At 41.9% G+C, this 27,490-nt stretch overlaps 1 protein-coding gene across 2 annotated transcripts in view; it reads left to right on the plus strand.

Annotated features, from left to right (window-relative positions):
- WBP1L (WW domain binding protein 1 like) overlaps positions 1 to 27,490 on the plus strand; it is a 78,733-nt gene that overhangs the window by 34,891 nt on the left and 16,352 nt on the right. The window contains exons 1-2 of one of the 2 annotated variants that reach the window (XM_039480793.1): positions 5,412 to 5,656; positions 22,534 to 22,636. In XM_039480793.1, coding sequence (XP_039336727.1) covers positions 5,630 to 5,656; positions 22,534 to 22,636 — 130 coding nt within the window. In that variant the 5' untranslated portion in view covers positions 5,412 to 5,629. Of the gene's footprint in view, positions 1 to 5,411; positions 5,657 to 22,533; positions 22,637 to 27,490 lie in introns of those variants that run through there. The other variant, XM_039480792.1, reaches the window with a different exon arrangement.

A 27,490-nucleotide genomic window follows, 5' to 3' on the forward strand; every position in this document is an offset into this window, starting at 1 on the left:
TCTATAAGATGCCACAGGACTCTTAGTCTGGATCTGTAAAAGCAGCAAACACGGCTACCCCTCTGATACTGTAATGGAGAATGGAAGTTAAGACTGGATTTCTGTTACTTTGAGCCAGGCTTTTGTACAGTAATTTAGAAGTGCAATGTCTTAAGTTTAATGTGTGTTCAGAAACTGCTGTTCTTTTGAATAACTGGTGTTGAGCTTTCCTGATGATTGAAATTGTAGTTTCCATTTATTCTTTTAAACTTTGCTTAAGTTCTTTGAAGATACCTAAAGAGACTCTCCTTAAGTCTTTTCCTCCTTGCTCTTCAGAACCTACACTATACTGGTCAGTCCATGCTAACTCTTTTTGGAGAGGCACTCCTCAAAGTTTATGCTGGAGCTCTGTCAGTATTTCTGTTTTCCTATAGCAGTCTAGTCACAGGTTTGGTTTCTTCTTGTTAGATGGCAACAGAAACCTCAGAGAACCCTGGGGGTTAGGTAGACCAGCAGATTAACTGGCTGATTTGGTGGTGTCATCTGAATCCCAATCAGCATTTGCCTCTATAACAGAACCATTCCTGTTTGAGACACCCACGACTGGAATAATGACAGTGGTAAAAGTCAAGATTGAGGTGTATTGTCAGAAAGGGGGGTGGGTGGCATGTCCAGGAGATTACTTCAGGTTGGATTGAGTTGTGGTACATTTGTAGAACTCTTCAGGGAGCTTTTGCTATGCTTAGCTGTAGTCTGTGCTGTTTTACTCTTCACAGCGTTGCTTTCAAGGTGTACCACCCAATGTGGTGGTGCTGTGGAAGAGACAGTTACTGCTGACTCTTCTTTCTATATTTATCATCTCCCAGTAAATCAGAGTTTTCAGTTTTCTTCAAAGTATCCACCATGCGGAATTGATACTTGTCTGGAAACATATTCAGGCTGAGTCCCAGAGCCAATACAAAAGGAAGCAGAGCCTCTATATTTCTTGTAAAACTGAATGGTAAGAACAAATCTTAACCATTCTCTTCTGGGTTTCCTGCTGCTTTCCTAAACTTGCAGTGATCTAAAATGATCACTTTAGGTGATATAAAATTATCAAGCCCAGAGAAGACTGAGGCAATGGGACCTAACTAAGGACTTGTCTTCACTACAGGGGTAAGTCAGCCTAAGTTACGCTACTCCAGCTATGTGAATAACATAGCTGGAATTGACATAGCTTAGGTTGACTTACCCCGGTGTCTTCACTGCACTGAGTCGACAGGAGATGCTTTCCGGTCAACTTCCCTTACTCTTCTCGGAGAGCTGGAGTACCAGGGTCAAATGGAGAGCACTCTGCCGTTGATTTAGCGGTCTTCACTAGACCCGCTAAATCAATCCCTGCTGCATTGACTGTAGCAGCGTGGATCTCCCCATAGTGAAGACCAGCCCTAAGGTAAATGAATGAGCAACACAGTGACAGATAAAATTCAACGTAGATAAATGCACAGTAATGCCCACTGGAGGGAATAATTTGAAATACTCGTACACTTGATGGGATTCTAAATTACCGGTGTCTGTTCCAGAGAAAGACTTGAGCATCATTGTGGACAGCTCAATGAGGGTCTCTGCTCAGGGTGCAGTAGCGGTCAGAAAAACACAACGTTAGGCCGCATGAGAAATGCGGTGGAGAGTAATATAGAAAATATTGTTACTTCATATAAAATCACTGACATACCATTACCTGGAACACTGTGTTCTTCAGCTATGGGTCAGTGTGGATCCCACTGGATATGAGATGGGATCTTTTTGAATTGCAGAGTCCATCAAGGCCATGAGTGCCACTTCGTGCTTCTCTGCAAGGGCATAAAGGACTGGAGCAACTGCAGCTGCCATCCTCCCCCCATTCCCTCTTACCGCCTGAGGCAGCAAGACTGAATCTGGCAAGTGTCCAACCGTCTACTTTTCTTCTTGTTTCAAACTCATCTTCTATATTTAATTGGAGAACAAATACTTCTTCACCCCTCCCTATCCTCAGTTCTCTGCTTTGGACATTTCCTAAAAACAGAACAAAAGAGACCCCTTTCCCCATACCCACCCCTGCACAGTGGAACAAGGCGCCTCATGCCTACCGCCCTGGCAGACTCTAAATCTGGGTTAAAGGGCTGCCAGACTTCATTCCCCAGTATAGCTGTCTGGGGGAGAGCCACATCCCTGATAAGCATTCAGAGTGAAAATACTTCTTATCAATCACTTGCAAATTGAGGGACATGTGGCTGACGCTACACCTGATAAATGCACATGGTCTCAGACCTGGAGGAGTCATTCACCTCCAAGGAACCCAAAGGGTCATCCTCAGCAAGTGCCCCTTCAGGCAGATGCCACACCCCAGGCTGTAGGGGTGCAAAAAAGGCCGGGAAGAAAAATGCATTGAATTTTACACCAGTCACATTGATTCAGATCAGCTTAATTCCAGGACCATCGATACTGGCTGTCACTTTCTCAACACCATATCTGCCAGCTACCACTATGGCACCGGTGTCAGCACCAGCTCCTCTGGCACTGACAGCATCATCGCTGGAGCTGGTGCTGGCACCCCAATACACAAGGGAAAAGCCAAAAGGAAGGGCCAAGCAGTGACAGGGCTCCCAGCATAGAACCGCCCCATGGAGAGAAGAGAGAGACTTCACTCGTCCAATGATAGAGCATCAAGCCCCCTTCTGAGGGAGTGGTGCTAAGTAAGCTGGGAAACTTACTTTTAAGATCGGTTACTTCCTTTTTTACTGTGTAGCTAGAATCTAGATCTTGAGTGGCTAGATTTACTGCTGAGCTCTTGTCTTTTGAATGTGTACTGGAGACTCTTGCGTGGTTTGCTAAAGAGAGGGAGAATCAGTTGAAGTTGCCAGATTGTCAAAGGGTGTCAACTTTTAACAGTAGGACCATAGGAATTGCCAGAGTAGAACAGATGGGAGGTCCACCTAATCCAGTGTCCTGTCTCCAACAGTGGCCAAGACCAGATGCTTCAGATGTTGGCAAAAGAGCCCCTACCTACCCAGGACCAAAACAGGAACAGGCTCCTGTGTATCATTGGTGGTGTTCATTTGCTTGGCAAAGCAACCTATGATGGTTTGAATGTTTCATCCATGAGTTTATAGCCATGTGTTATGTGGCATAATCAACATCGGAGTAACGTTTTGGACTGGTCATTTAAAGTTCTGATAACTTGCGAAAGGTAGAAAATCCAATAGCTGAGCAGATGCAATTTACTACTAACTTCTGTCTCTCCATCATGTGCCAGCAATGCCCCTCTGCCATGTACATTGGCCAAACCGGAGAGTCTGTACGCAAAAGAATAAGCGGACACAAATCTGACATCAGGAATCATAACATTCAAAAACCAGTAGAAGAACACTCTCTAATCACTGAGTGACAGACGTTAAGGTGGCAATTTTGCAACAGAAAAGCTTCAAAAACAGACTTCAACCAGAAGCTGCTGAACTTGAATTAATATGCAAACTAGATGCCATTAACTTAGGTTTGAACAGAGACTGGGAATGGCTCGGTCATTACACTAATTGAATCTATTTCCCCATGTTAAAGTATCCTCACACCTTCGTGTCAACTGTCCAAAATGGGCCATCTTGATTATCACTTCAGAAGTTTTTCTCCCCTGCTGATAATAGCTTCTCTTAATTAATTAGCCTCTTACAGTTGGTATGGGTACTTCCACCTTTTCATGTTCTCTGTATGTATAAATATCTTCTTACTGTATGTTCCATTCTATGCATCCGAAGAAGTGGGCTGTAGCCCACGAAAGCTTATGCTCAAATAAATTTGTTAGTCTCTAAGGTGCCACAAGTACTCCTGTTCTTTTTTCTGTGCCTCAGTTTCCCTGTTGATAAAATGGGGATGGTACCATGTAACATTGAATTATGCGTTTAGAGGATTAGTTAGTGTTTGTAGAGTGTTTTCTAATGCTTGGATGAGGTGTTGTGTAAATATGAAGGATACTACACTTGATCTTAGCCAAATACTACATTTCTCCCAACCTGTTTGTGTTCAGAGAACCCCCAGAACTACATGCTCAGTTGGGAAACAATTCAGTAACTTCCAAAGAGAACATGGTAACAGTGGCTCAGGAGTGTTGAAGTTTGAAAAGGGGGTAATTGTCTCAGACTAGTGCTCACCAAACTTGCTTGTGAACGGTTTGGCTGTTTTTAAGGCTTTTAAAAAATGTAATGCAATTGAAAATCAGAATTGATAAGAATTGTAAGTAGTTTCTTTTCTTTTCTTTCTTTCTTTTTTTTTTAAAGCCCTGAAATGATTTAAAAACCAGTATTTCCTAATAAGGGATTTAATAGGCATCTGTACATAAAGGACTCCTGCTCTGATCCTTCCCAAATATCTTTAATTTGTAGCAGCCTAGAGGCTGAGAAGATCAAATAAAAGAGAAGTTCCCTTTCTGTTAAATGCTTGCTTAGTTGCTGCCTGTGCACATGGGAGTGATGAGTGTTCTAGTTTGGCACATGACAGATGAGAACAGCTGTTGATTTAAGAGAAATAAAAAAAAAGGGGGGGGGTTGCTGAACTTTTAAAGTAGGAGGTATAGACAGTTTAAATTTAGATTACTGTCTGCTGTGTCATCTCCCCTACTGCTGTAGAACTTGCTGTACCGCTTGTTTATGAGAGGACAAACAAGACTGGCATTCTTGGTGCCTAGATAAGTTTGTTTACGAGGTACAACTTCCCATTGGTCTGAAAGTGTGGAGATGGTTAATGCCCAGAAGTAGGGTGCTAGGGGACAGCAATGTGCTCTCACTGCATGGCAAGGATAAAAATAGCTTCTGCATCACCTCTTTATAGCCTTGTTTGGGGGCCCAATCCGGCTCCCACTGAAAGAAAGGGAAGCTTTGCCATTTAGCAAGCGAGGTGTTGTTTGTGGTGGTGAATTTGCCAGTAGTGCAGTAAGAACTACTTGAAGAAAAACTCAAAGTGGGCAAAACCAGGGGAGTGCTTTAGATCCATGTTCCATTTTAGCCAAATCCTCCAAGTTTGGAGGTGTTTAAATACCTGGTTGTGGTTTTGATCCATCTTCCCCAAATGCTGCCTGTTAGTGCAGACTACAAAGCTGCTCAAAGGAGCTACATCCAAAGTAGACAGCCAGTTTTGAGGAGAAATTGAGGTATTTTTGCTTAAGGGATTTTAATTAAATGTCATTGAAGAGCTGTTCTTTAATATAGGTTTTTATTCCATTTGGGGCATCTGGTTAGAGCCAAGACAGTTTTCCTTGTTCACCCAAAATGTAGTGTTCAGTGCCTCTGCATAGAGCAGGGTTGCTAAATACCAAGTTGCATCGCAAGTTTGTAGCAAGCCCTTTTCTTGTTAATCAGCAGCTGTCTCCAGTTTTGATGTCATTTCCCCCTTGCCAAACCCTACAGCTCTGCTGCGTCTGAGATGTCACAGGGTGTGGGAGGAGAGCGAGGGGAAGGGCGGAGAGCGAGCCGAGTGCATGCTGAGTTCTGGGACCCTGTTTACTTAACATTCCCAGCCGCGGAAGCCCTGGTTTAAATAGGATCGCAGGCGCACCCTGCGCACATCAGCTGAGGAAATGGTTGTAGGGGGACTTTAAAATTCCTTTGTTCCAAAGCGTTAGTGTGGATGATGAGAATGCAGGATGCCTTTCCTCTTGGGGCTGAGACAGGTAACGAGCTTTGGTTGCTGCCGGTTCCGGTGGAGAACTTTTTGTTTTTTAGAAAATATTTTCTCACTTTGCAAGGAGAGAAAAGTGTGTGTGTGTTGGTGGTGCTGTTGCAAGACAACTTTCTTTTCATTAGCAAAGAAGAAACAAAACTTCAGTTCAGGAGAACAAGCTTTTGTTGTTGCAAGCTTCACAACAAAGGAGGATTCTCCTGTGCCTTTTTTTTTTTAACGTCTACTTTCCACAGGCCCTAATATGGAAATGTGTTTACATTGCTTTAAAACTTCTGTCAGTGTTTGAAGAGTTTTTTTTTAATATATGGGTAATATTTATTAGCTGGAGTCATGTTGTGTAGCAAAATAACTCACTGAAGAGAGGAAACAGAAAATGGCAGAGTTAACATGTGCACGATGCCTGTTTTAGCAAGGCTCAGATCCTGGATTTGGTGACTTATTTAATAGTTTTGGAAAGTTGGTGTTTTAACAAGAAACAATCAATTTATATTTGGTAATGTAACAAGGAATGAGAAACAGTAGCAACTGACCCACTGCTCCCTGACTGGGAGTACATTGCCAACTATTTGTTCTTAAGTTTCTGAGGGTTCTAAAACTTGTTTTGGTCTGGGAGGCATGTCTGTCTAGAGATCTAACTGCAAACTGTCCTCAACACTACTAAAGTCAGTAATGTACAATAAATAGGTATAGCTTTATAACTATTAATATAGTATTACAATACCAAGCCAATCGAGGCATTTAAAACTAGGCACTTTCTGGTGCTTACAAGGACAGCAGAGTCTAACTCAAGGGTTCTCAAACTGGGGGGTTGGGACCCCTCGGTTATTACATGGGGGGTTGTGAGCTGTCAGCCTCCACCCCAAACCCCACTTTGCATCCAGCATTTATAATGGTGTTAAATGTACAAAAAAAATGTTTTTAATTTATAAGGGGGGTCACACTCAGAGGCTTTCTGTGTGAAAGGGGTCACCAGTACAAAAGATTGAGAACCACTGGTCAAACTTTTAGCAAATTGCTGCATAAGCAGCCTTGTCACTTGATCAGTTACCAGCTTATTTTTTCTCCAAATGTAGGGTGTGGGTTGTTGTTTTTTTTTCTCACTGATTCTAAAACAGTTTTACGTGATGATCCTTTTGCAGTTGAACATAATGGCTCTAATAATGGTTCACTTGTTAGCACACCAAATCCAACTAGAATCTGCTTGAAAATCTCAAAGTTGAACAGGGAATACAGTGCTGTCATAGCTTTGTGGTGAGAAAGACCTTTGTGATTGAAAGTTGTGTGGGCAGTAGGTGTGGAAGAGCTGTTTAGCCTTTGAAGAAATTATTCTAAGGATTTTAAATAAATCTTCAATCTGTAATAAAATTCTGCAAGATCAGTTCAGCTTTTGAAGTGGGGTCAGCATCAGATGTCCATATATTTTATTTTTAAGATTATTTTTCTAAATCTATGAAGCTATTCTCCCCCCCCCCCACCCAAAAAAAAAAAAAGAGGGTGATTATTGCATGGTAGCCAGGTAGCATGCAAAACCACAGTTTAGGAGCTCTCGAGTTCCCTTTACTCATCTGTCTAGCTCAACACGGGGCATTTTAATGTTGGAGACCTGACTGCTTATCTATTTTTGTTCCACTTGCGGTATACATTTTAAAAAACACCCCCTAGGTACATAATGCATAAACGGGAAGGGGAAACAGCTGGTGGTGTCTCAAGAACAGGTTTCTGTATGTTTTGATTGTCCTTCATTTGTGGATAAAAACAGTGTTGGGAAAGTATTTTTTCATTTAATGTGTAGGGAAAACACCAAGTTCAGTTTTGTCAGTTTCTAGGTGACAGATGGTCATATGCTTTGGGATAATTTCCTGTATATAAATGATGTGCAGGAATCACCTCACATACCACTGAAGTGGAGTTCCCTGTGGTATGAAATTGAGCAATTGTTTACCAGGCCATGATGGGAACTACAGAACAGTTTTTGAGACAGGAAGTGAAAAATATGGTATACATATCAAACTGTAAGGGGAATTAATTAAAGTTACCCCAGTTGGCATCTGGCCAGGACACTTACAACAAGTGTTATGGAGGTCAAAATGGCCACAAGCAGTTACAACCCCCTCTTTTGTAAAGAGAGAGACTCCTCAAGGAGTACAGTATTCATTCTTGACACCATGATAGGAGTTTGGTTCAATATTGGGCTGAATCCACTTATCTTGTGATCTAGTGCTGTCAGCAAGTAATATGGCTACATAATATATATAATAAAATGTCAAGTACCATTTGTGTAATTAAGCTTGTTAGGATCAAAACCCAGGCCATCCTTGCTAGGTCACTTTAAGTGATAAGTCCTGTAAATAGCAAATGTGAAATGTCTACTAGAAGCCTTTAATCCAGGAAAGATCAACAGTGTTGTGTCTTTGAGCGTCTTTAAGTGTTTAGTAGGGAGACAAGTATAAGGATTTTTTTAGTACTCCTGTGCTTGGAGCTTATGAGTGTTGTTTGCTGGTAGAATTTGCTGTTTCAGTCTCTTGGTCTTATTCTCAATTCATTTAATTCATGGTACTAAATAAAGTAGGGTTGTTGTATCCAGAGCCCATTGAAATCAGTGGGAATCTTTCCATTGACTTCAGTGGGCTTGGATCAGGTTTGAAAAGATTAAAGCATCTTGCATTTGAGTAACCAATAGTTTATCAGCAATTAAAAAGTTTAAATATTTAATCCAGCCTGGAGCTGAAGGCCCCTTTCACCACCCTTGCAAAGTTCTTATCCGAATTGGGCAAGTTTTTTGACAAGCAAGTAAAATGTCTGTTTTTCATTGTCAAAAATCTTGGTAAAGAGGGTGAAGTGAGTAGAGTTTCTGCCTGAGCTGGCAAATCTTGCAAGGTTGCTCTTCACTCCTAATCAACACGAGAATAATCCTGGAAAATATCATTGTGTCCTCTTGTTGTGTAGAACTTTAAACCCAAACTTTATCCCTTCTATCCTGTATCACTGTAGATAACCGCTTTTCTTCACTGTTTATTCTTCAAAAAATGTTTCCAGGTCTTTCTTTATTATTTTTTTATTTTTTTAACTTTGACGTGTATGTTACAGTTTAGAAGAATTTAAATGCATGCAAGGTTAAGTCAGCTACAGTCTTCTCAAGAACTTGTGCTCCTTATTGGTCTAATCGTAGTGTTCTGCACTGCTATGTAATATATCAGGCAGGGCTCAAACAAGTTTTTTGCAAGGATGAGAACTTCATTAGTGCCTGGGGCTAGCAGAAGCCTTGTTTACAATGGAAAAATCTGTGCTCAGCTGGTCCTGGCAACAGTGACAGAGCATAGTGTAGACAGGAGGGCCTTGGTTTTCATGATACAGGACTGAAAATTCCAGACCCTTGTCAGCTGGACAACAGGTGTACACATTTTTACTGTAAATGCAGCCACATAATAAAAAGCACCCAGGGGGAAAAAAAGTTTGTTTGAATCTGTTTCAAAACTCACTGCAAATTAGAAAAATAGAGTGATTTGCTAGACCCCTTTATCTACTGATCCCTTATGAATTTTCAAATGTTGGTGAGTGACAATCGGTTCAAATTTCACTTTTGAAATCTCTAATTAAAAAGGCTGATTTATAAGAGGATCCTATTTCAGATCACTCCTTTAAACCTAACGTACAAAGGTTGGAGGTTCTGTATTTATTTTTGAGAGCCTCATGCAAATGTTCTCTTGAATATTAGGGTCATAGATCTCTGCAAGTCGTTTAATTTGCTCTTGCCCTTTAAAAGTTTGTATGATTCCCTCAGCTTCTATGAATCTTAAAAATATTTTGAACTGAGCTAAAACAGCATCAAGTTTTGCTCCATTGTTTTGATTCAGTTACGTGCTTTACTGAATGTAACCTCTTCCCTAACAGAACTGAGTCTAACAAATGGACTAATTATGGATGAAGGGGAAGAATGAGATCTTGGGAGGGAAATGTGCATATGGAGCCTCCTTTCTAACTCCACTCATTGCAGGCCTTAATCAGTTGGTCTAGTTGCTTCTGTTTGGAAGAACTTCTTGAGCAGCTATTTATTCTTCGGCCCCACATTTCCGAGTGAAGTGCTTTTGCCAGGGAATTGCTGCTGAGAAGGAAAATTGGAAACCGTAATAGCAGCAACAATGGACAACACCAGTCAAGACAACTGGATAGAAAAAGCACTCAAGATGAAATGTTCACTTCCCTTTAAAATATAAAAGAAAGTGAAGACTGTGTCAGACACCAAGGTAGTGAGGTAATATTTTTATTGGAGTAACTACTGTTGGTGAGACAAGCTTTCAGGCTTACCCAGCGCTCTTCTTCAGGTCTGATATTTGTGGTATTTGGGTGTTTCTTAAAGCTCCAGCTTCTGACCGCATTTGATTTTGTAAGAATCCCAGCTTTCATTAAAAGTGAGTTTTTCGAGGGGAACGTGACCTAAGTACAACCTAAAAACTCAAAAAGCAAAAGGCAAATTAAACGTTGGATTAATTTTATTTAAAAAAATATTTGATTAAACTTTAAAATGCTGTCAACTAAAAAAAAAAAAAAAAGCCAAGCCAGTTCAGAAACGTTCTCTAAATAGCTCTTTCCTGGAAATGACATTACCAATGGGGAGGAGTCAGGACACAGCAAGGACTCCTCCTTCAAGGCATAAAAAAAAGTTTTTAAACAAGTAAACATTTCCATGTCATGTTTACAGCCCAGACACTGCAGCACTAAGGACCTGAAAATGAAAGTTTATATAGACAAAAGTGAAAACTGACTTTAATATTAGATAAAAATTTACGGCATGATTTTTTAAAGTGACAGGGTACCCTTTTGAAAGGTTGAGTCTCTCTCAAGCATAGAAATGAATGAGTGAGCCAACTTGTTCACAAAGGTGAACTGTGTTTATAAAACCTCTAACGTTGTGCTTTGGTGGCTAAGGTTGGATCCACTGTGGCCAATTAATCTTGGTGACTAAATATTGTTCTCATGATGCCAGCAGTAGCGAAGCACCAAGCAGTGTATTTTGAAACTCCTATTTGGGGCCCTTCTCTTGTGTGTGGGCAGCTCTGATGTACGTTTTCTTTGCACGTTACTACACTGTCAACATTTGGTGCTCACTTGTCTCAAAATATTTTTTATCTGGCATTTTTTCACATATAAAAGGTAAAACTTAACTTGTCACCATTTGTAATAAAGGTATAGCATGCAGGAGAGTTGATAAGACTTCTCTTTATTCCCTAGCCCCAGTCACCTGACTTGGGTCAGACTTACAAGAGGCTATTGCCCATATGACGTGGCACAGATCAATATCCACAGATTCCAGTAGTTACTGTTACATAATTATCATAATTTGCACCTTTACCCAACTCCTGCCTATACATGCTTGCATTAAATGATGCTCGCAAAGTCACAATACTTAAATGCAAATGCTTGTTAATTTTTCCTTTCTTCCATGTGTCTGAGGAATTTAGCGCTTCTAGAAATGAAGATCTATAATGATATTGGATAGTTCACCACATAGTCCTCACAATTATGCCTCAATGCTGACCTGCAACAGTACCCACAAGGTTAATCTAGTGCTGCACACAGCCTGGCCAATGTCCATTGCTTTATGGTTCTGCCCGTGCATCTCAGTCCTGGCCTGCAATGCTAGCTGGTTATTGTTATTAATCAGGTTTATTAAGGTGTTGTCTAAGGGGCATCCAAGAGTGGGACCCCATTGTGTTAGGCACTACACACACACGGAGTAGTAGATGGCCCATTGCCCCAAAGAGTTTACAGTCTAATAGAAGGGGTGTATAATACAGAAGCAGAGTGATCAATTGATGGCAGCAAAAACAGCATGTTAGTTCCATGATTTTTGTGGGCATGGGGTAAGTTTAGATCAGTGGTTCCCAAACTGGGGTTTGCGAAATGTTACAAGGGGTTTTCAGGAAAAAATTCCCTAATGGCGGACAGAGCTGTCCCTAGGAACCCTGGGCAGCATGGGGCCAGCAGCCTGGAGCCCCTGGACTTCCAAGAGCTAAGCAGATCAAAGCAAGCATCTCTACCACACGGAGGAAATTTAAACTTCAAGACTCCTTATAAGAAATGGAAAGGGAGGTGGATATTTTTTGCTGTTTTTAAAATTAAATAGGCAGCTAGTATTTTTTAAATTATTATGAAGGACAAGTTTAAGCTTTGTTGTAACGTGCATGGTTTGCCAGGACTGCTCAAGACCTGAATGCTTGTGTAGGAGGAACTCTTTGAGTTGGCTTCTTAAATACCTTCATGCTATTTCATATCTGATACTCCTTGATGAAACATAGGCGCCTTGTCTTATAACAGGCTTATTCAAAGTGATACAAGCTATGAAAGTGAGATCTTGGAAGAGTTTTGCCATTTTCATAATGTAATGAAAATACTGTAATGATTAATAATAATAATAGTGTGTAATAAGCATATCATAAAAACAAATTTTATATTTCCAAGATCACTGCTTTTATAATTTATACTCAGGTAAAAGAGAAAATCCCTGGAAATATTAATTTTTAGGAGGGGGTTCGTGAGACTTGACATTTTAGTGAAAGGGGTTCACAGGTTGTTAAAGTCTGGGAACCACTGGCTTAGTTAGATCAGCTAAATGGAAAGGGAAGTGAAGATGAGGAGCACATGGCAGGGGAGAAGAGGGTAGGAGGAGTGGCTGTGGAGGGAAGCTGAAGTGAAGAGACTGTGAGGAGGGAGGGGGCAGATGGGAGCAAACAGCTGATCAGCACAGGACAGAGGAAGTCTGAGAACCTCCAGTTTTGACTGGAATATCTGCTTTGGCTGCTCCTGCTTCTACCAGCTGGAATCTTGGCTGGCTCCTCGTCCTCCACAATTCTCCCCCAAGACCCCATGATGGGAGCAGGGGAGGCACCATCTGGCTCCTTAGTGCCCCCAGAGTATATGGGGGAATCCCCTGCACAGTTCTGGGTCCAGGGCGAGGCTTGGCCTTGACTGGGTACCATTTTACATCTCAGAGATTATCTTGAGCATGATAGGTTATGAAATGAATTTATGACGTGCACAACTGAGGGCAGTGATGAATCACTAAATGCAGTTGCACTTGTGACCTGAGTTAGCATTTCAGCTAAAATCTTCAGCAGTAAAAGACTAGTTCATTAAACCCACAGCCACGTAAGCCCTCGTTATTTGAGCGTAGACACCGGTTTACTTCAGTTCCCTTGTGTGTACTCTGTCAGGAGGTATTGATGATGGACAGGACTAGCCAATGGCTAGTTACAGTCTGATATGTGAAACCTAATAAAATCAAGACATAAACTTGCATTTGTTAGATTTCCTTAAGAGTTTTTATGGCTGATGATTCTTAGACACTTTTCATGTGTTGGTAGACAACCATTCTCCCCTTTTGTTACTGTTGGAGGTTTACAAAATATATAGTATAGTAGCTGATTGTGAATTAATTGAAATACAAAGTTTGTGTCTATCCATTTTCTGAAGGCTTTCTGATTTACTTCCTTAACTCTGACTAATAGTGGCTCATAAATGTGGCCTCTGTACTGCTTTCCCCTTTTTCATCCACTTGTATGTCAAGTTCAGCGCAAGCGTACCTTGGCCCCTGGAGGGCACTCACCCTAGGTTCCATGCCTCTCAGCCACCACTTCTCCTGTGTAGAGATCCACATCTCTCTCCCTCCTGACCAAGGTTTTCCCAGGCTGCCCAGTCCCCTGCTTACACTGCGATATTCTCAGCAAGCCAGACTGCCAGTGTGTGAGCATTGTTTTCTCTTTGAAGGCTTACGAACAGTGTAATTATCAGCAGTTACAAGTTACCATACCGCCTTTTATCAGCAACCACATTTATTCTTAATGTTAAAGCATTACAGAAAAAAAACACATTAAATACCGGTACAATAAAAGAATTTACAAGCATGCTAATAAGTTTACCAGAGATCACCCCAACGAGGGCTCTGGTAAGAATCAGTTCCATCAAGCCCCAATCAAGGGAGTTCTCTGTAGTAACAAGTTCATTGCCGTTTTGTTGTCCCTTCTACCAACAGAAGTTGGTCCAATAAAAGATATTACCTCACCCATCTTGTCTCTGTTACAGGTTCATGTAATAACAGCCTCCGCTCCAAACTAGCATATCTATGAATAGATTAGTCTTTGCTTTCTACAGCTTGTGCCTTTGATCCTGAGACTCTGGGAACAGGTTATCCGTAGACAATGGTCCACTTCTCAAGGTGTGGCATCAAAAGGCTGGATTTTTCCATAATCAGGGTGGGGAGACGAGAAGAATTAGCATTCACCTCCCCCTATGGATTCCCGGGCAAATCACTTGACACTGTTTGCCCCATAAGCCCATCGTTTAGCACATTGTTCAGTGTACTACTTTGAAGTTCATAACACTTCCCTGTGTTCGCATCCCTGTTCCCCTCTTAGAGAGAAGTTGCATACAATCTTGGCCCACAAAAACCATACAGTGGATCCCAAACATACTTAAACTTAATTCCGTAAGCTCTCCTAAGGATATTGCAGGAAATTGCCGTATCTGTCAGTGTCCATTTAATTCAGTGCTTGAACACAGACTAATGCTGTATGATGAAGACCAGCCACAATGGTGCAGAGTGAAACTTGTGAAGTGAGCATGGTTACTTTGATTTTGGGTAGTTTGGTGAGGCCAGATAAGGAAAATTAGTTTGAATTAGAATGATAAAATAAAAGTACTTTTGGCGACTGTCCCAAATCTCATCATGGGAATCGTTAAGTGAACTTGTGGAGGACGGGAGAAAGGTACTATATTTGCCCTATCTATAAAAAGGGGAATAAGGACAAGCTGGGGAATTACAGACCTGTCAGTTTAACTACGATAGCTGGAAAGATAATGGAGCAAATAATCAGTTTGTAAGCAGCTAGAAGGTAATAAGTAACAGTCGATGTGGATTTGTCAAGAGCAAATCATGTCAAACCAACCCAATATCCTTCTCTGATAGGGTAACAAGCCTTGTGTATGGGAGCAAACAATAGATTGATATCTCTACTTCAGTAAGGCTTTTGATATTGTCTCACATGACCTTTTCATAAACAAACTAGGGAAATACAGACTAGATGAATCTACTATCAAGTGGGTGCACAACTGGTTGGAAAACTGTACTTAGTAGTTATCAGTGGTTCACAGTCAAGATGAGAGGACATATCGATTGGGGTCCCGCAGGAGTCTGTTCTGTTCAACAGCTTCATAAATGATTTGGATAATGGCATACAGAGTACACTTATAAAGTTTGCCAATGATAAGCTGGGAGGGGTTGCAAGCACTTTGGAGGAGAGGATTAAAAGTCAAACTGATCTTGAAAACCTGGAGAAATGGTCTGAAATAAATAGGATGAGATTCAGTAAGTACAAATGCAAAGTACTACACTTAGGAAGGAGTAATCAATGAAAAAATACAAAACGGGAAATGACTGCCTAGGAAGGAGTACTCTGCGGGGTTATAGTGGATCACAGACTAATGAGTCAACAATGTAACGCAGTTTCAAAAAAAGTGAACATCATTCTGGCATGTATTAGCAGGAGTGTTGTGAGCAAGACACGAGAAGTAATTCTTCCGCTCTACTCTGCACTGACTAGGCCTCAACTGAAGTATTGTGTCCAGTTCTGGGCACCACACTTCAGGAAAGTTGTGGACAAATTGTAGAAAGTTCAGAGGAGCGCAACAAAAAATGATTACAGGTCTAGAAACATGACCTATGAGGAAGCATTGAAAAAATTGGATTTGTTTAGTTTGAAGAAGAGAAGTCTGAGGGGGGACCTGATAAGTTTTCAGGTATGTAAAAGAGGGTCACCACTGAGGACAGGACAAGAAGTAATGGATTTAAATTGCATCAAAGGAGATTTAGGTTAGATATTAGGAAAAACTTCTAAAACAGTAGACGAAATTACCTAGGGCGGTTGTGGAATCTCCATCATTGGAGGTTTTTGAGAAGAAGTTAGACGAACAGCTATCAGGGATGAACTAGATAATTCTTAGTCCTGCCTCAGTGCAGGAGACTGGACTAGATGATCTATCGAGGTCCCTTCCAGTCCTACATTGCTGTGATTCTATGTCAGCAGCTAAGGACTGGTGACCACAACTAATGAGATTTTCATACTAAGAAAAGAACGTGGCCATGATTAATGTAGTTGCTGTTTGTTAGGATCTTTCCTGAGATCTGTGAAACCACATGGAAATTGGAGAGCAGCCAGAAATTTTTGTATATTCATGGATTTCAGAGGAACCGTGAATCCTTAAGAATCACTTTAAATCAGGAGCAGCTAACACCAAAGCATGATTTTGGGAGAAAATGCCATACATTAACAAACACTCTTTGTTTGTACAGTGCTGTTCCACATCAGTGGATAGTGCATCAAGAGCAGTGGTGGCCAACCTGCAGCCCGTCAGGGTAACCCGCTGGCAGGCCACGAGACAGTGTTTACATTGACCATCCACAGGCCCACCCGCCCACTGCTCCCAGTGGCTGCGGTTCACTGTTCCAGGCCAATGGGAGTTGCGGGAAGCGGGCGGGTGGTCAAATCAGAGGTGGTAGTTGAAGACTGTGTGTGTGTGTGTGTGTGTGTGTGTTTAAAAAAAGGGGTGTGTGTAAACTCAAATTTCTTGTATGTTCTGAGTTATCTAGAAGATGCTTGTGTCATGGTTACAGGGCTAACCTCGCTCAGAACACCATCCTTGCCACCTTGGATGTCACCTCCCTATACACCAGCATCCCTCATAATGACAGCTTTGTTGGCTGCCACAAATATTTACAAGACCGTAGACAGCACTCAGATCTCCACCCCAAACATTGCCAACTCATCCATTTCATCCTCACCCATAGCAGTTTTACATTCAACAACAAACACTTTTTCTCCAAACCATGGGAACAGCCCTGGATAGTAGGATGGCTCTCCAGGATGTGCCAACCTCTTCATGGGCTGCCTTGAGGAAGAATTTCTGGACAAAGGCATCATGAAATCAAGGATACACTGACATATATCGATGATATTTTCATCATCCTCTGGACAGGTGACCTGAACTCTCTCATAGAATTCCACTACAACTTCCACCACCACCACCTATCCATTAAATTCTGTCTGAAACACTCTCACACCAGCATCAATTTCCTGGGCACCACAATCAGTTTCAATAATGGATCCTACAGACAATTATATACAAGAAACCAGATCCAGAACCACCCCAAACACACCAAGAAATCTGTTAGCTACAGCTAAGCACAGAGACTCCTGAATGTGCTCTGAAGAGAAGTCCAGGATACACACCTAATGCACTTAAAACCGCGTTCACCAAACAAGAACATACCACCAGATAAGTAGATTGCATCAGGACCGGGCCACCCAAATACCCCAAGAAAGCATGCTTCAGTAAAGGGTGAAAAAAAATCCCTCTGACCTCATCCTCCAAGGAAACGTGCCCAACACCTTCTAAAATCTAGCCTGGAAACTTAAATTCATAACTCAGCTAAACACCAAAAATCATGGACTTAATAAAGACACTGGATTAATGGCTCATTACAACAATCTGTAACCCACTATAACCCTCCTTTGTCCTATGACTGTAGATGTGTTACTGCCCACTTCCTCTTGAGTGGCCCCTTGTGCCATGTGTTAACTCCTTTTCTGTTCCACCTTGTATTTAGCTGTGACATTCTGAGTACCTTTCCTAGACCTGAAGAAGCGCTCTGTGTAAGCTCGAAAGCTTGTCTCTCTCACCAACAGAATTTGGTCCAATAAAAGATATTACTTCACCTACGTTGTATCTCTCATTCTATAGTTATATAAATGTAAACTTATTTATTGCTCGTTTGTGACTGGCAGTTCAGGTAGCATACGTGTGAAGGTTAGAGGCATTAAGTAGTTTAGTCTCAAAATTGACCTTCTTTAAGTTTGACTTGGATACACAGTGAGGTCTGAGTGCAGAACTAGGAGTAAGAAATTTGATTCCTAATCCCAGCACAGATGCATTAGTGTTCTCTGTGGTTTTAAACAAATTGCTTAATGATGCTGTCTCAAGTTCTGCATACGCCCACCTCCAGATGAGTGTTACAAGGATTGTTTGTAAAGCATTCTGAATATGAAGTGTTTATAGAAATCCTAATTAGCCTTTTATTAATACAGTTTTGAAAGTAGTGTACTATAAAATTTGAAGTCACTGTTTATACAAGGTGTAAATAAAAACAGCTTTGCACGTCTCCTGTTAGTTGTGGAGTTGTCAACACAGCAGTGGGTTTATCATTTACTGGGAAACGAACCAAAATAGCCAAGTTTACTTTTATTTATTTATATAGTGTGTATTATAAATACTACAGGTGTAATGCAAAAATAATCCAGATTAACATGTCAAAATAATACAGAAAGGATCTTCAGACTGTGCCAACTCAACCTCAGAAAAATCCTGAGCAATAGATGGGCCTTGCAGCATGCCCCTCAGCTTGCTGTGCTTGCTCTGTTGTACCAAGTGGGTGTAGGAACTGAGTGCCAGGCTTGAGGGCCCTCCGCTGAAAACGCCTGCCCCCAAAATGGTACGGATCAACGTTCTGTCAACGCAGGTGCAAGAATGGCATTAGATTTGCTGGGGTCAAGGGCAGAAACAGAGTGGGCCCCCACCCTGCCTTCCTTACCTGCTTACACATTGGATTTCTGCAACGTTTCTGAAGCCAAAGCCCCAGCCCCACCAGGCTGAAGCTGGAGCCCTGGCCCGGCAGCTTGGGGCTGAAGTCCTGTGGCATGGGGTCCTGGGAATTTGCCCTGCTTGCTATCCCCTAACACTGGCTCAGCTCATGTGTCCCAGATAGTCATGGCTTTTGGAGGATAGCCTAAAAGAGGCAGTCTAGAACCCAGAGTATACAGAGCTTTATGGGGAGAGCCAACTCCTTGAATTGTACTAGTTGGAAGCCAATCAGTCTTTGCAGAATAGATGTAATGGGCACATGCACAAAATGCTAAGTAAGCAGACTGGCACTTTCTGCTCTAAGCCGAAGTTTGAATGTCCTTCAGGAGTAGTCCCGTGTAGACTCCACTGCAGGAATCTATTCTGGAGGTGACAGTAAATGGATAACTGTGGTGAGGTTACCAGCAGAGAAGAATGGTTGCTATTAGCCCAGTGAAGGTTGAGGTGGGAGAAGCATGCTTGCAAATTGCTGCTATTTGACAACCAGACACAGCCAGTAGAGTCCAATAGAACCCCTGCATTGCAGCTCTAGTACCTATGGCAAAGAATAATGCTTTAATAAAACGAGGGGGGGAAATTGGTCAGCTAAGATTTCCCCCCTCCCCCATTTCTGATGATAAAACTTTCAAGTGAGTGCAAGAACAAAACATAAAGCGGCATTTGCCGATGTCCTTTTTAAAACTGCAACTATCTAATTGTTCCATTATCATTAGCACAGAAAGTCCTTTCTCTGATTAAAATGACCTTTACAGCTACCCATCTAAAAATAGCTGCTAGACACAAAAGCAATTTAGCACAATGCATTAATCCTTTAATTTTTGCCTCCATGAGACAATAATTTTTTGCATGCGTGCATTCTCTTCTTACAAAAATATTCTTCCTGTCCTTTGTCTTGCTCACACCTGTTTTTTTTCCTTTTGTGCCTCACTTTAATAATTAATAATTAAAATGGTGTTTGCCCAGGAGACATTTGAAATATAAGAGTCACATTGTTTGGGGTATGCTGGTAACTAATAATTCAATGGCTGCAATTTTGTAAAAATTAATCTTCATTTAAAAGAGCTGCAGTTGAAGGCTACCTTAATTATTATATAAGCACCATGTGTTTAGTGTTCCAAATAATAGTCTAAACAGAGTGTTTACAAATGCATCCAGTGCCCAAGAAGAGCTTGGCCTAAATCGCAAAGTCCCAACAAGAACACGTTCGGAGACTTGGGATGGGGATAACTTAAATCTTTCATATAATATAGATGGGAATGGGAATGGCATGTTGTTGAAGTAAGTTTAACATTTGTAGGCCTTGTGGGAAAAGAGGGTTTTCAGGCTGTGTGATTTAGTTAAGTGTGTGGCAGCCTGGCATATAAACAGAGGAAAATGTGATATTTCATGCAGCCCTCTGCGCCTACATTGAATATTGCGGGGGAAGGCAAGGGGGAGACTCTAAATCAGGTTTGCATCACTTGTGGCGTAAAGGGACAAAGTGGGATGCAGTGAGAAATCAAAGTTTAACAAAGTGCCTGGTGGTAGTTACAACATACTTAATTAACAAGACAAAACATTCAGGGTCACCAAGTGCCTGCTGTAAGTATGTATAGGCAAGGATGATACTATGCAGCGTTGGACTGGAAAGGGCAGTTGTTTTAAACTTGATTTTTGTAGGCAAGGAGGAGTCAGTGGGGGAATTCAGAGGGTTGATGATATGGTTTGAACAACTTACGATGAAATCCCCCAAAATAAAATTGGACTTTAAATGAGTGAGACAATCCAGGGAGGTTTATATCTTTGTTACAGGTTGTTGCCACAAAGTCTTAATTTTTGCTCTTTGAAATGTTATACTTTGAACAGAAGAAAATATGTATAGGAATAAATGCTGTTTAATTCCTTGAAATGTGAGACCTAGTGCAAAGCAACACTTAAAATGACAGTGCGAGATTCCAGTTCTGGCCTGTCTCTGACTCTAACTCACAGTTGTTCAGTTGACACACGTAATGTTGCTTTAGAGTTTGTCACAGCTGCAAAGCCAAATTTCTGATCTGAAAATCAAGTTTTGCATTTTCTTGTGCATCATCGACAATATTACAGATTTTAAGTCTCAATTCTGCAGATGTATGAGCCAGGAAAGAATCGGTTCATTCTCCAATAGCATTGCTGCTGCATGGCTAATAGGGGAAAAAATGGTTAGTAAGTGGACAGATATGACTTGGGATACATCAGCCACAAAGACATTGCAAGATGTGCCATTTCTAGTTATTTCCTTGACCATAATTGCATGTTGGGAAATAAATGCTGTGGTTAAAGAAATTGAAATGTAAAATGCTATGATAGCGCAGCAGAGTGACTTGCACATTTGACTGTCATCTTAGACATTACAGGTGGAAAAGACCCTATCAAGGCGTGGGACATCTGCTTTCTGCGTCTAGCATTTAAAAAAAAAAAAAAAAGCCCCTCCAATCAAGAACATAAAACGCGTGGCACTTTGTAACACTGTTTAATTGCATTAGCACTTCATGATTGAACGAACTTGATTTCAGAGCAAGTCTAACAGCAGGGTTGTGAGTGGAAAAAGCAGTCGCTTGCAGCCAAGCTCTTTGGGAGGTTTGTCTGGCAGAAAGTTCTGCTGCCTCTGCAGAGCTAGCAGGACAGGCAGCCCTCTCTCATTCTGTCTATTAAGCAGGTGGGCTGCTGATATCTTTTCATGGCCTCTGCCCCAATTCAGATTAAGGGAAAGTAGCACACTGTTCTGTATTTTCATGAAGCTGTGCACATGCTCAAAAACCTCTTTACAGTTTGCAAGGCTTTATGAGAATAGCATAGCTGAAGTCAACATATTTTAGATCGAATTAAAATTACTTCGCGTCCTCGTGGCGCGCTGCAGCTCCCTTGTCGACTTTGCTTCCGTCTCTCGCCGAGCTGGAGTTCAGCAGGTGACAGGAGAGTGATCGGGGATTGATTTATTGCGTCTTCTCTACACGCGATAAATCGATCCCCGATAGATCGATCACTACCCGCTAATCCGGCGGGTAGTGTAGACGTACCCTTAGAAACTACACTGCTACTTAGATGCAGGCACTTGAGGAGTTGAAGCCAGAAGTGTGGCTTTTGTGGTGTGTGCTAACTCTTAATTGGGTTGGTGGGAAAGGTGGGAATGTTTTAATACTGATACTCACATGTTCCTTGAATCCAAAAGTCAAATCTCTTCTTTTAAAAAAAAAAAAAAAAGCTTATGGGGTTTCATTTACATGAACTATAATTGGTCCAAGTGGTATGTTCAATGAACGTGAAATATCACTTGGTTAAAAAAAAACAAAACCCTAAAATGAAGGAATAAAAAATACACAGGGTATCCAGCGAACCAGTTAGCCGTGGTAAATACCAAGAACATGACAGTTGTTGTTCACCTATTATGGTGTGTACTTGAAAACACATCACTTAAACGTATAGTCCTATTTGTAGTAACACGTAAACCAGTGGTACTCAACTATTTATCATTGTGGGCCACATATGCAGTCCACACCTGGGCTGCAGGTTGAGAACCACAGTGAGGGAAGACTGCAAGGGTGATAAAGTACAGCTGATTTGGCTCCACTCCTAGAATGCTGAAGCTTCCAGGAAGAAGCTTTACTGGAAAGCTGATTTTATATAAACTAGGCTACTAATTATAAGAGAATAATTCCAGAGCTGAGTTTTACAAGAATATACCGTAATTGCCACTTGGATTTAAATAAACTCAAGCAGTTTTCACTCAAATTACAACATTCTCTATTTATAAAGCATTTCCTCCGCTTGATATGCGGCCTCAGTAATACAACAGAGTAAAATGTGGAACAAAATCTCTCTCTCCTATGTACAAAATTTCCAGAGCACAAAATGTGATATCTTAAAAATGAACTGGAGGGTGTGTAATAAAAGGTAACATGGTCTAGTCGTTAAAGCCTGGGACCATATACAGTTGGTAGACCTGGGTTCTCATCTCAATTATGGAATAGACTTGGGCAGTGCTTTCGCGCTCTCTCTTTTTGTGTAAATTTGAGTTAATACTTACGTACCTCAGTAGTGTCTTGAGAAATCTAATGCATGTGTTTAAAATGCTTTGAGAGCCTTGTGTGGAAGGCGTTATAGAGTTACATTTTAAAAATATAATGTTAGTAACTTGTGTGTCTCTGTTTTTAATTTTAGGACAAGCAAACCTGCCTGGGCGTCAACAATCAAAGTTATATATGTGAAACAGGCCACTGTTGTGGACAGTCACAGTGTTGCAACTACTACTATGAACTCTGGTGTAAGTCCTTCCTTCTTTTATAGACTCCCTTCATAATCTGCATGACCATGAGCCTTTCTGAGCCGCCTTCTGGGTTTCCTTCTTAAATTCCTTTTATGTGTTGCCATCCAGCTGTGCTACAGCAGTGGCAGCAACTGGATCCCTGCTTTGGACTGGGTGAGAGTGTTGTGGCAATTAGGACCTGCTTAGCCTGGCATCTTCTGGTGTAATGGCAGTGGTACTTCCTACCAACAGCCATGACAGAATGCTTGGAGTTTGTAACAAAAAAAACCTTCTCCATTTGGCTCAGGCAGTTGTGTTTTAGCTTCAGAGACAAGCACAGCTTGAGCTTTCATCATTTTAGGCTATCTGCAACTGACGCACTGTACAACACTGGGTTGGTTTACATTTGATTCACTTTGTTTAGAAGTAAGGCTAAGATTTTGTCTTGGATATTTTTAGTAAATGTCAGGGACAGGTCCCGGGCAATAACCAGAAATTCACAGAACCCTCTGACTTGTCCCTGACTTTTACTGAAAATATCCCTGACAAAATGGGGAGGGACGGAGGGTCCAGCACCTGTAACGTCTGGGCAGCTCCAGGGTCCCCTTCTCCCATGCCCGCCGCAGCTGGGCAGCTCTGGGGGTCCTTGCCACCTGCTGTGGCAGGGAGCTCTTGGGGGAGTCACGGCAGCAGCTGTGTGGAGTCCCAGGTCCTCTTGCAGAGGCTGGGTGCTCCAGGTCCCCCTGCTGCCCAGGGGCTGGGAGGTGCAGGGGAAGGCGAGGGTGCTGCTGTTAGCAGCAGCAGCTGAGAGTTGCCCCAGGGATGAAGCAAAAAATGTCCCGGAGATCTCTGGAAGTCACGGATTCCATGACATAATTGTAACCTTATTTATAAGGTTTTCTTAAGCATCAGGACTAGAAATTTCATCTTTTAAAAAAAAATAAGTTCAGATTTGGAGCACAATTCATCTGGCGAGGAATGGATTCTGGGCAGATTCCATGGATGTAGAGTAGGTGTGTGGGGCCCTGATTAATGTACACTGTTGTCTACACTCCTTGCTAGCTTAATTTTTTACCTAAGGAACTGAGAGTGCCCATATTTTTTCTTCTAATTGAGTCGGAGGACAGGATTCTTTTATGCTGCAAATACATCTGCTGGCTCACAAGGACTGGAGATGTCAGATCTAGAGTATGTTTACACTGAAACCACTACAATGGCACTGTAGCACTTCAGTGTAGACACTGTCTATGCCAATGGGAGGGGTTCTCCCATCAGTATAGGTAATCCACCTCCCCAAGAGGCAGTGACTAGATTGACAGAAGAATTCTCCTATTGGCCTAGTGCCACCTACCCCGGGGTTAGGCCAGCATAGCTACATCTCTCAGGGATGTGGATTTTTCATACCCCCCGAGAGACATAGCTATGCCAATGTAAGGTCCTAGTGTAGACTAGCCTATTTCTGGAGGGCACCAAACAGAGAGAGAAGCTGATTAAAGATAGCAGGATTCTTATCAGAGGTGTAGGGGAAAAGGGAGGCTCAAAGGACAGGAAGTAAGAAAGATCACTCCATCTTATATGACCCGAGAAATGGGGTGGTGATATTCTGTATATTTCTATAATACCAAGGGGTTGGGTAGAAAGGAGGGCCTGCGCACAAGCCCCCTGGAACTATTGTGAACTGATCACCTATCTCTAATGTGCTGATACTATTTATCACCACACCTTGTAGTCTTGTTGCTTTTATGTAACTGTTGTACCTACTGCTTAATCCCTCTGATACTGGCAGTCTGTTTCCCACAGTGAGATACTTACGTAAAAAGTAGTAACACAAACATGAGGAGTTCCGATCTCTCCAGATTCAACGGCAGTAATTCCTGATGCTTCGTCCTTTGTCTGGACCTAAATTTTGCAACAGGGCCCTTGAATACAGCTGCTCCTTAGAAGAAATATGGAAATTAGAAGACAGCTTCCTATATGTTTTAAAATGGAGATTGTACTGAAGTGAAAGCAAACAATGCAATCAGCATAGTAGTGCCTGTTATTTTTTCAATATTAAACTCAGTTTATTTTACACTGGGTCCACATTATCAGTATGTGACAGTTCTTTGCATTGACAATATCTCACTGCGTCATAAAAGCAGTCAGAAAATCTGAAGATTTAGGTAGCTGGGAACCAAACATTTTTGACATTTGGCTAGGGAAAATGAGGAAGGCAGTTGAAGATTATGGGGTGAATAAACGCATTAACTGGATATATGTGCTAAAGTGTTCATCGGGGAATAGCTAACAATGTAGGGATTCAAACTGGCATTTTTAGATTTGAGTCCTTGCCCAGTTTATCTCAATGGGGCAACTCCTGCCTCAGAGCTGTTATTTCAGGCTGGCTGCAGGCCCAGGCAGATATCACTTCAGTTTACATTTTTTTCAAGGGTTTCTTTGCATCCATGAGAACAATTTTTTTTAAATTAAAGTTCAGATTCTGGAGCTCAGCCCTGCATCTACAGACTTCATCCATTGCCACATAAATCACAGAACAGCAGGATTCTGGGTATGTATCTCTGGTGAAGCACTTTGAGATCCTTCAAGATGAGAGATGCTATATAAATATTATGGGCAGTTAAATGACCATATGGAAAGCAGTGGTGGTGTTGAAGCCCTGTTGGTCCCAGGATGTTAGAGAGACAAGTTGAAAGGGGTAATATCTTTTATTGGACCAACTTGTGCTGGTGAGAGAGACAAGCTTTCAAGCTTACAGAGCTCAAACGCTTCTCTCTCCCATATGGAAAGCAACAGCCATTGCATGCATGGCAATAGCTTTGCTCTCCACACCGCCGGCATAGGGACTCATATTAATAATTTTTACTAATGAATGATTAAATTGCCGTTTTAAATTGTGGTTGCTTTTGACGTTAACCAGTGCAATCCATATACTGAAATAGCTGTAGAGAAGTTGCAACTCATATTGACCTTTTCAGGGCCTGTGTTCCCTCTAAGCTGCGTGGTCACTTGGCTGCTCAGGAGTGAATCAAGTGCCGTGCACTTGATTAGCAGAGCTGCCCACAGCGGCGTGTGTTCAGGTGCTCCTCCCCACCACTGCTTCGCAGCCGCGTTGCTCCTGCCCTCTGCCTTGGCATGCCTAGCCAGCTGCTCCCAGGACCCTCCTGCTTGCTGTGCAGTGTGTGTGTGTCTGGGGGCACTGCTGATGTCAGGGTGTCCCCCTTCCCCCACCTCCTCCGTTCCCATGTACCCCATCTCCACAGAGCAGGGGAGGGGAGACAGGGCTCAGTAGCAGGAGAGCTGCTGTGGTCTGAGTCTTCAGGTGAGTTCCTTGAGAGAGCGTGTGCTGTCTCTTTATAGACTTCTCCAGCAGCCAGCACACAGTCTCATACACTCCTGTCTGTCTGTCTGTCTCTCTCACACACACACTGTCTCTCACACACTCGGCTCCCAACACATACTTATGATGATGATGTTACTTCTTTGTACTTCCTGCAATGCACATTAAGGCTATGTTTACACTTTCTCAATAAGTCGACCTACGCTATGCAACTCCAGCTATGTGAATAAATGCTTTTTGGAATGGAAAGAAACTTAGTCCAGGCTGGAGATGCCTCCTGTAATATGATCCCATCTTGTGGGCAGTGGGAGAATTTCCTGTAAGCAGGTTCTCTTTCCATTTTAAGGAGTTGGAGGGAGTCTTGGTTTAGAAATCAAGGGGTCTGAAAAGTTCTAGAAATAACTGGGAGTGAGAGGTATGTAGTGTTATGAACCAGTTAAAGGAGATGATGGTATGTGTGTGGCAGCAGGGGGAGAATAGGAAGCAAAATCATTGCATTATTTTGTTAAGGGGTGGAGTGGAGGAGTAAAGAACATATGTCAAGCAGGTGAACAGGCTGTGTTTAAAAATAGGTAACAGCTTAAATATACATATAAAATAAATATATGGAAATATACCTATCTCATAGAATTGGAAGGGACTCTGGAAGGTCATTGAGTCCAGCCCCCTGCCTTCCCTAGCAGGACCAAGTACTGATTTTGCCCCAGATCCCTAAGTGGCCCCCTCAAGGATTGAACTCACAACCCTGGATTTAGCAGGCCAATGTTCAAACCACTGAGCTATCCCTCCCCTTGTAAAACAAAATTTGAATGCCTTGCTGCCAAAAAATTGAGCTATACAGCCTGAATTATCTGTTGGTAAGCACAAGGAGAAGATGAAATGAAGAATGTCACTTTGAATAGAGTCTTCCTTTCTTTTAGATGAGGATTTGAAATGGAGAGAACACCTACGTTGCAGGGGTGTTGAGTTGCCTTAATTAATGTTTTTGAAGTGCTTTTGGAATCCCCAGATGGGAGGCACTATCCAAGTGGTAAATAGTAAGAGTGCAGTAGCCACTGTAAATAGGTTGCTAACAATTTCCATTCTAATCCCCTTTTCAATTGCTTATAATTTGCTGGAAATTTCTGAGTTTGGCCTTTGTCCCAAGGTGTCATTTTTGAATGTTTAAGCTGACACTGTATTAGTCAGGGGACCAATCTTATTTAACATTTTCATTTATGTCCTTGGCACAAAATGTGGGAGTGTGCTAGTGATATTTGCAGAGGACACAAAGTTGGGGGGTATTGCCAATACATAGGAGGACCGGAATATCACATAAGTAGATTTGGATAAAATTGAAAACTGGAGGAATAGAAATGGGATGAAATGTAATAGTGCAAAGTCCAAGGTCATCAATTTGGGGACTAAAAACAAGATTTTTTTGTTGCAAGCTGAAGACTTAGCCATTGGAAACAACAGAGAGGAAATACCTGGGTGTATTGGTCCATCACAGGATGACCATGAGCTGCCAATGTCATGTGGCTGTGGAAAAAAAG

This window comes from Mauremys reevesii, linkage group 7 (assembly GCF_016161935.1).
Source record: "Mauremys reevesii isolate NIE-2019 linkage group 7, ASM1616193v1, whole genome shotgun sequence".
Taxonomy (NCBI): domain Eukaryota; kingdom Metazoa; phylum Chordata; order Testudines; family Geoemydidae; genus Mauremys; species Mauremys reevesii.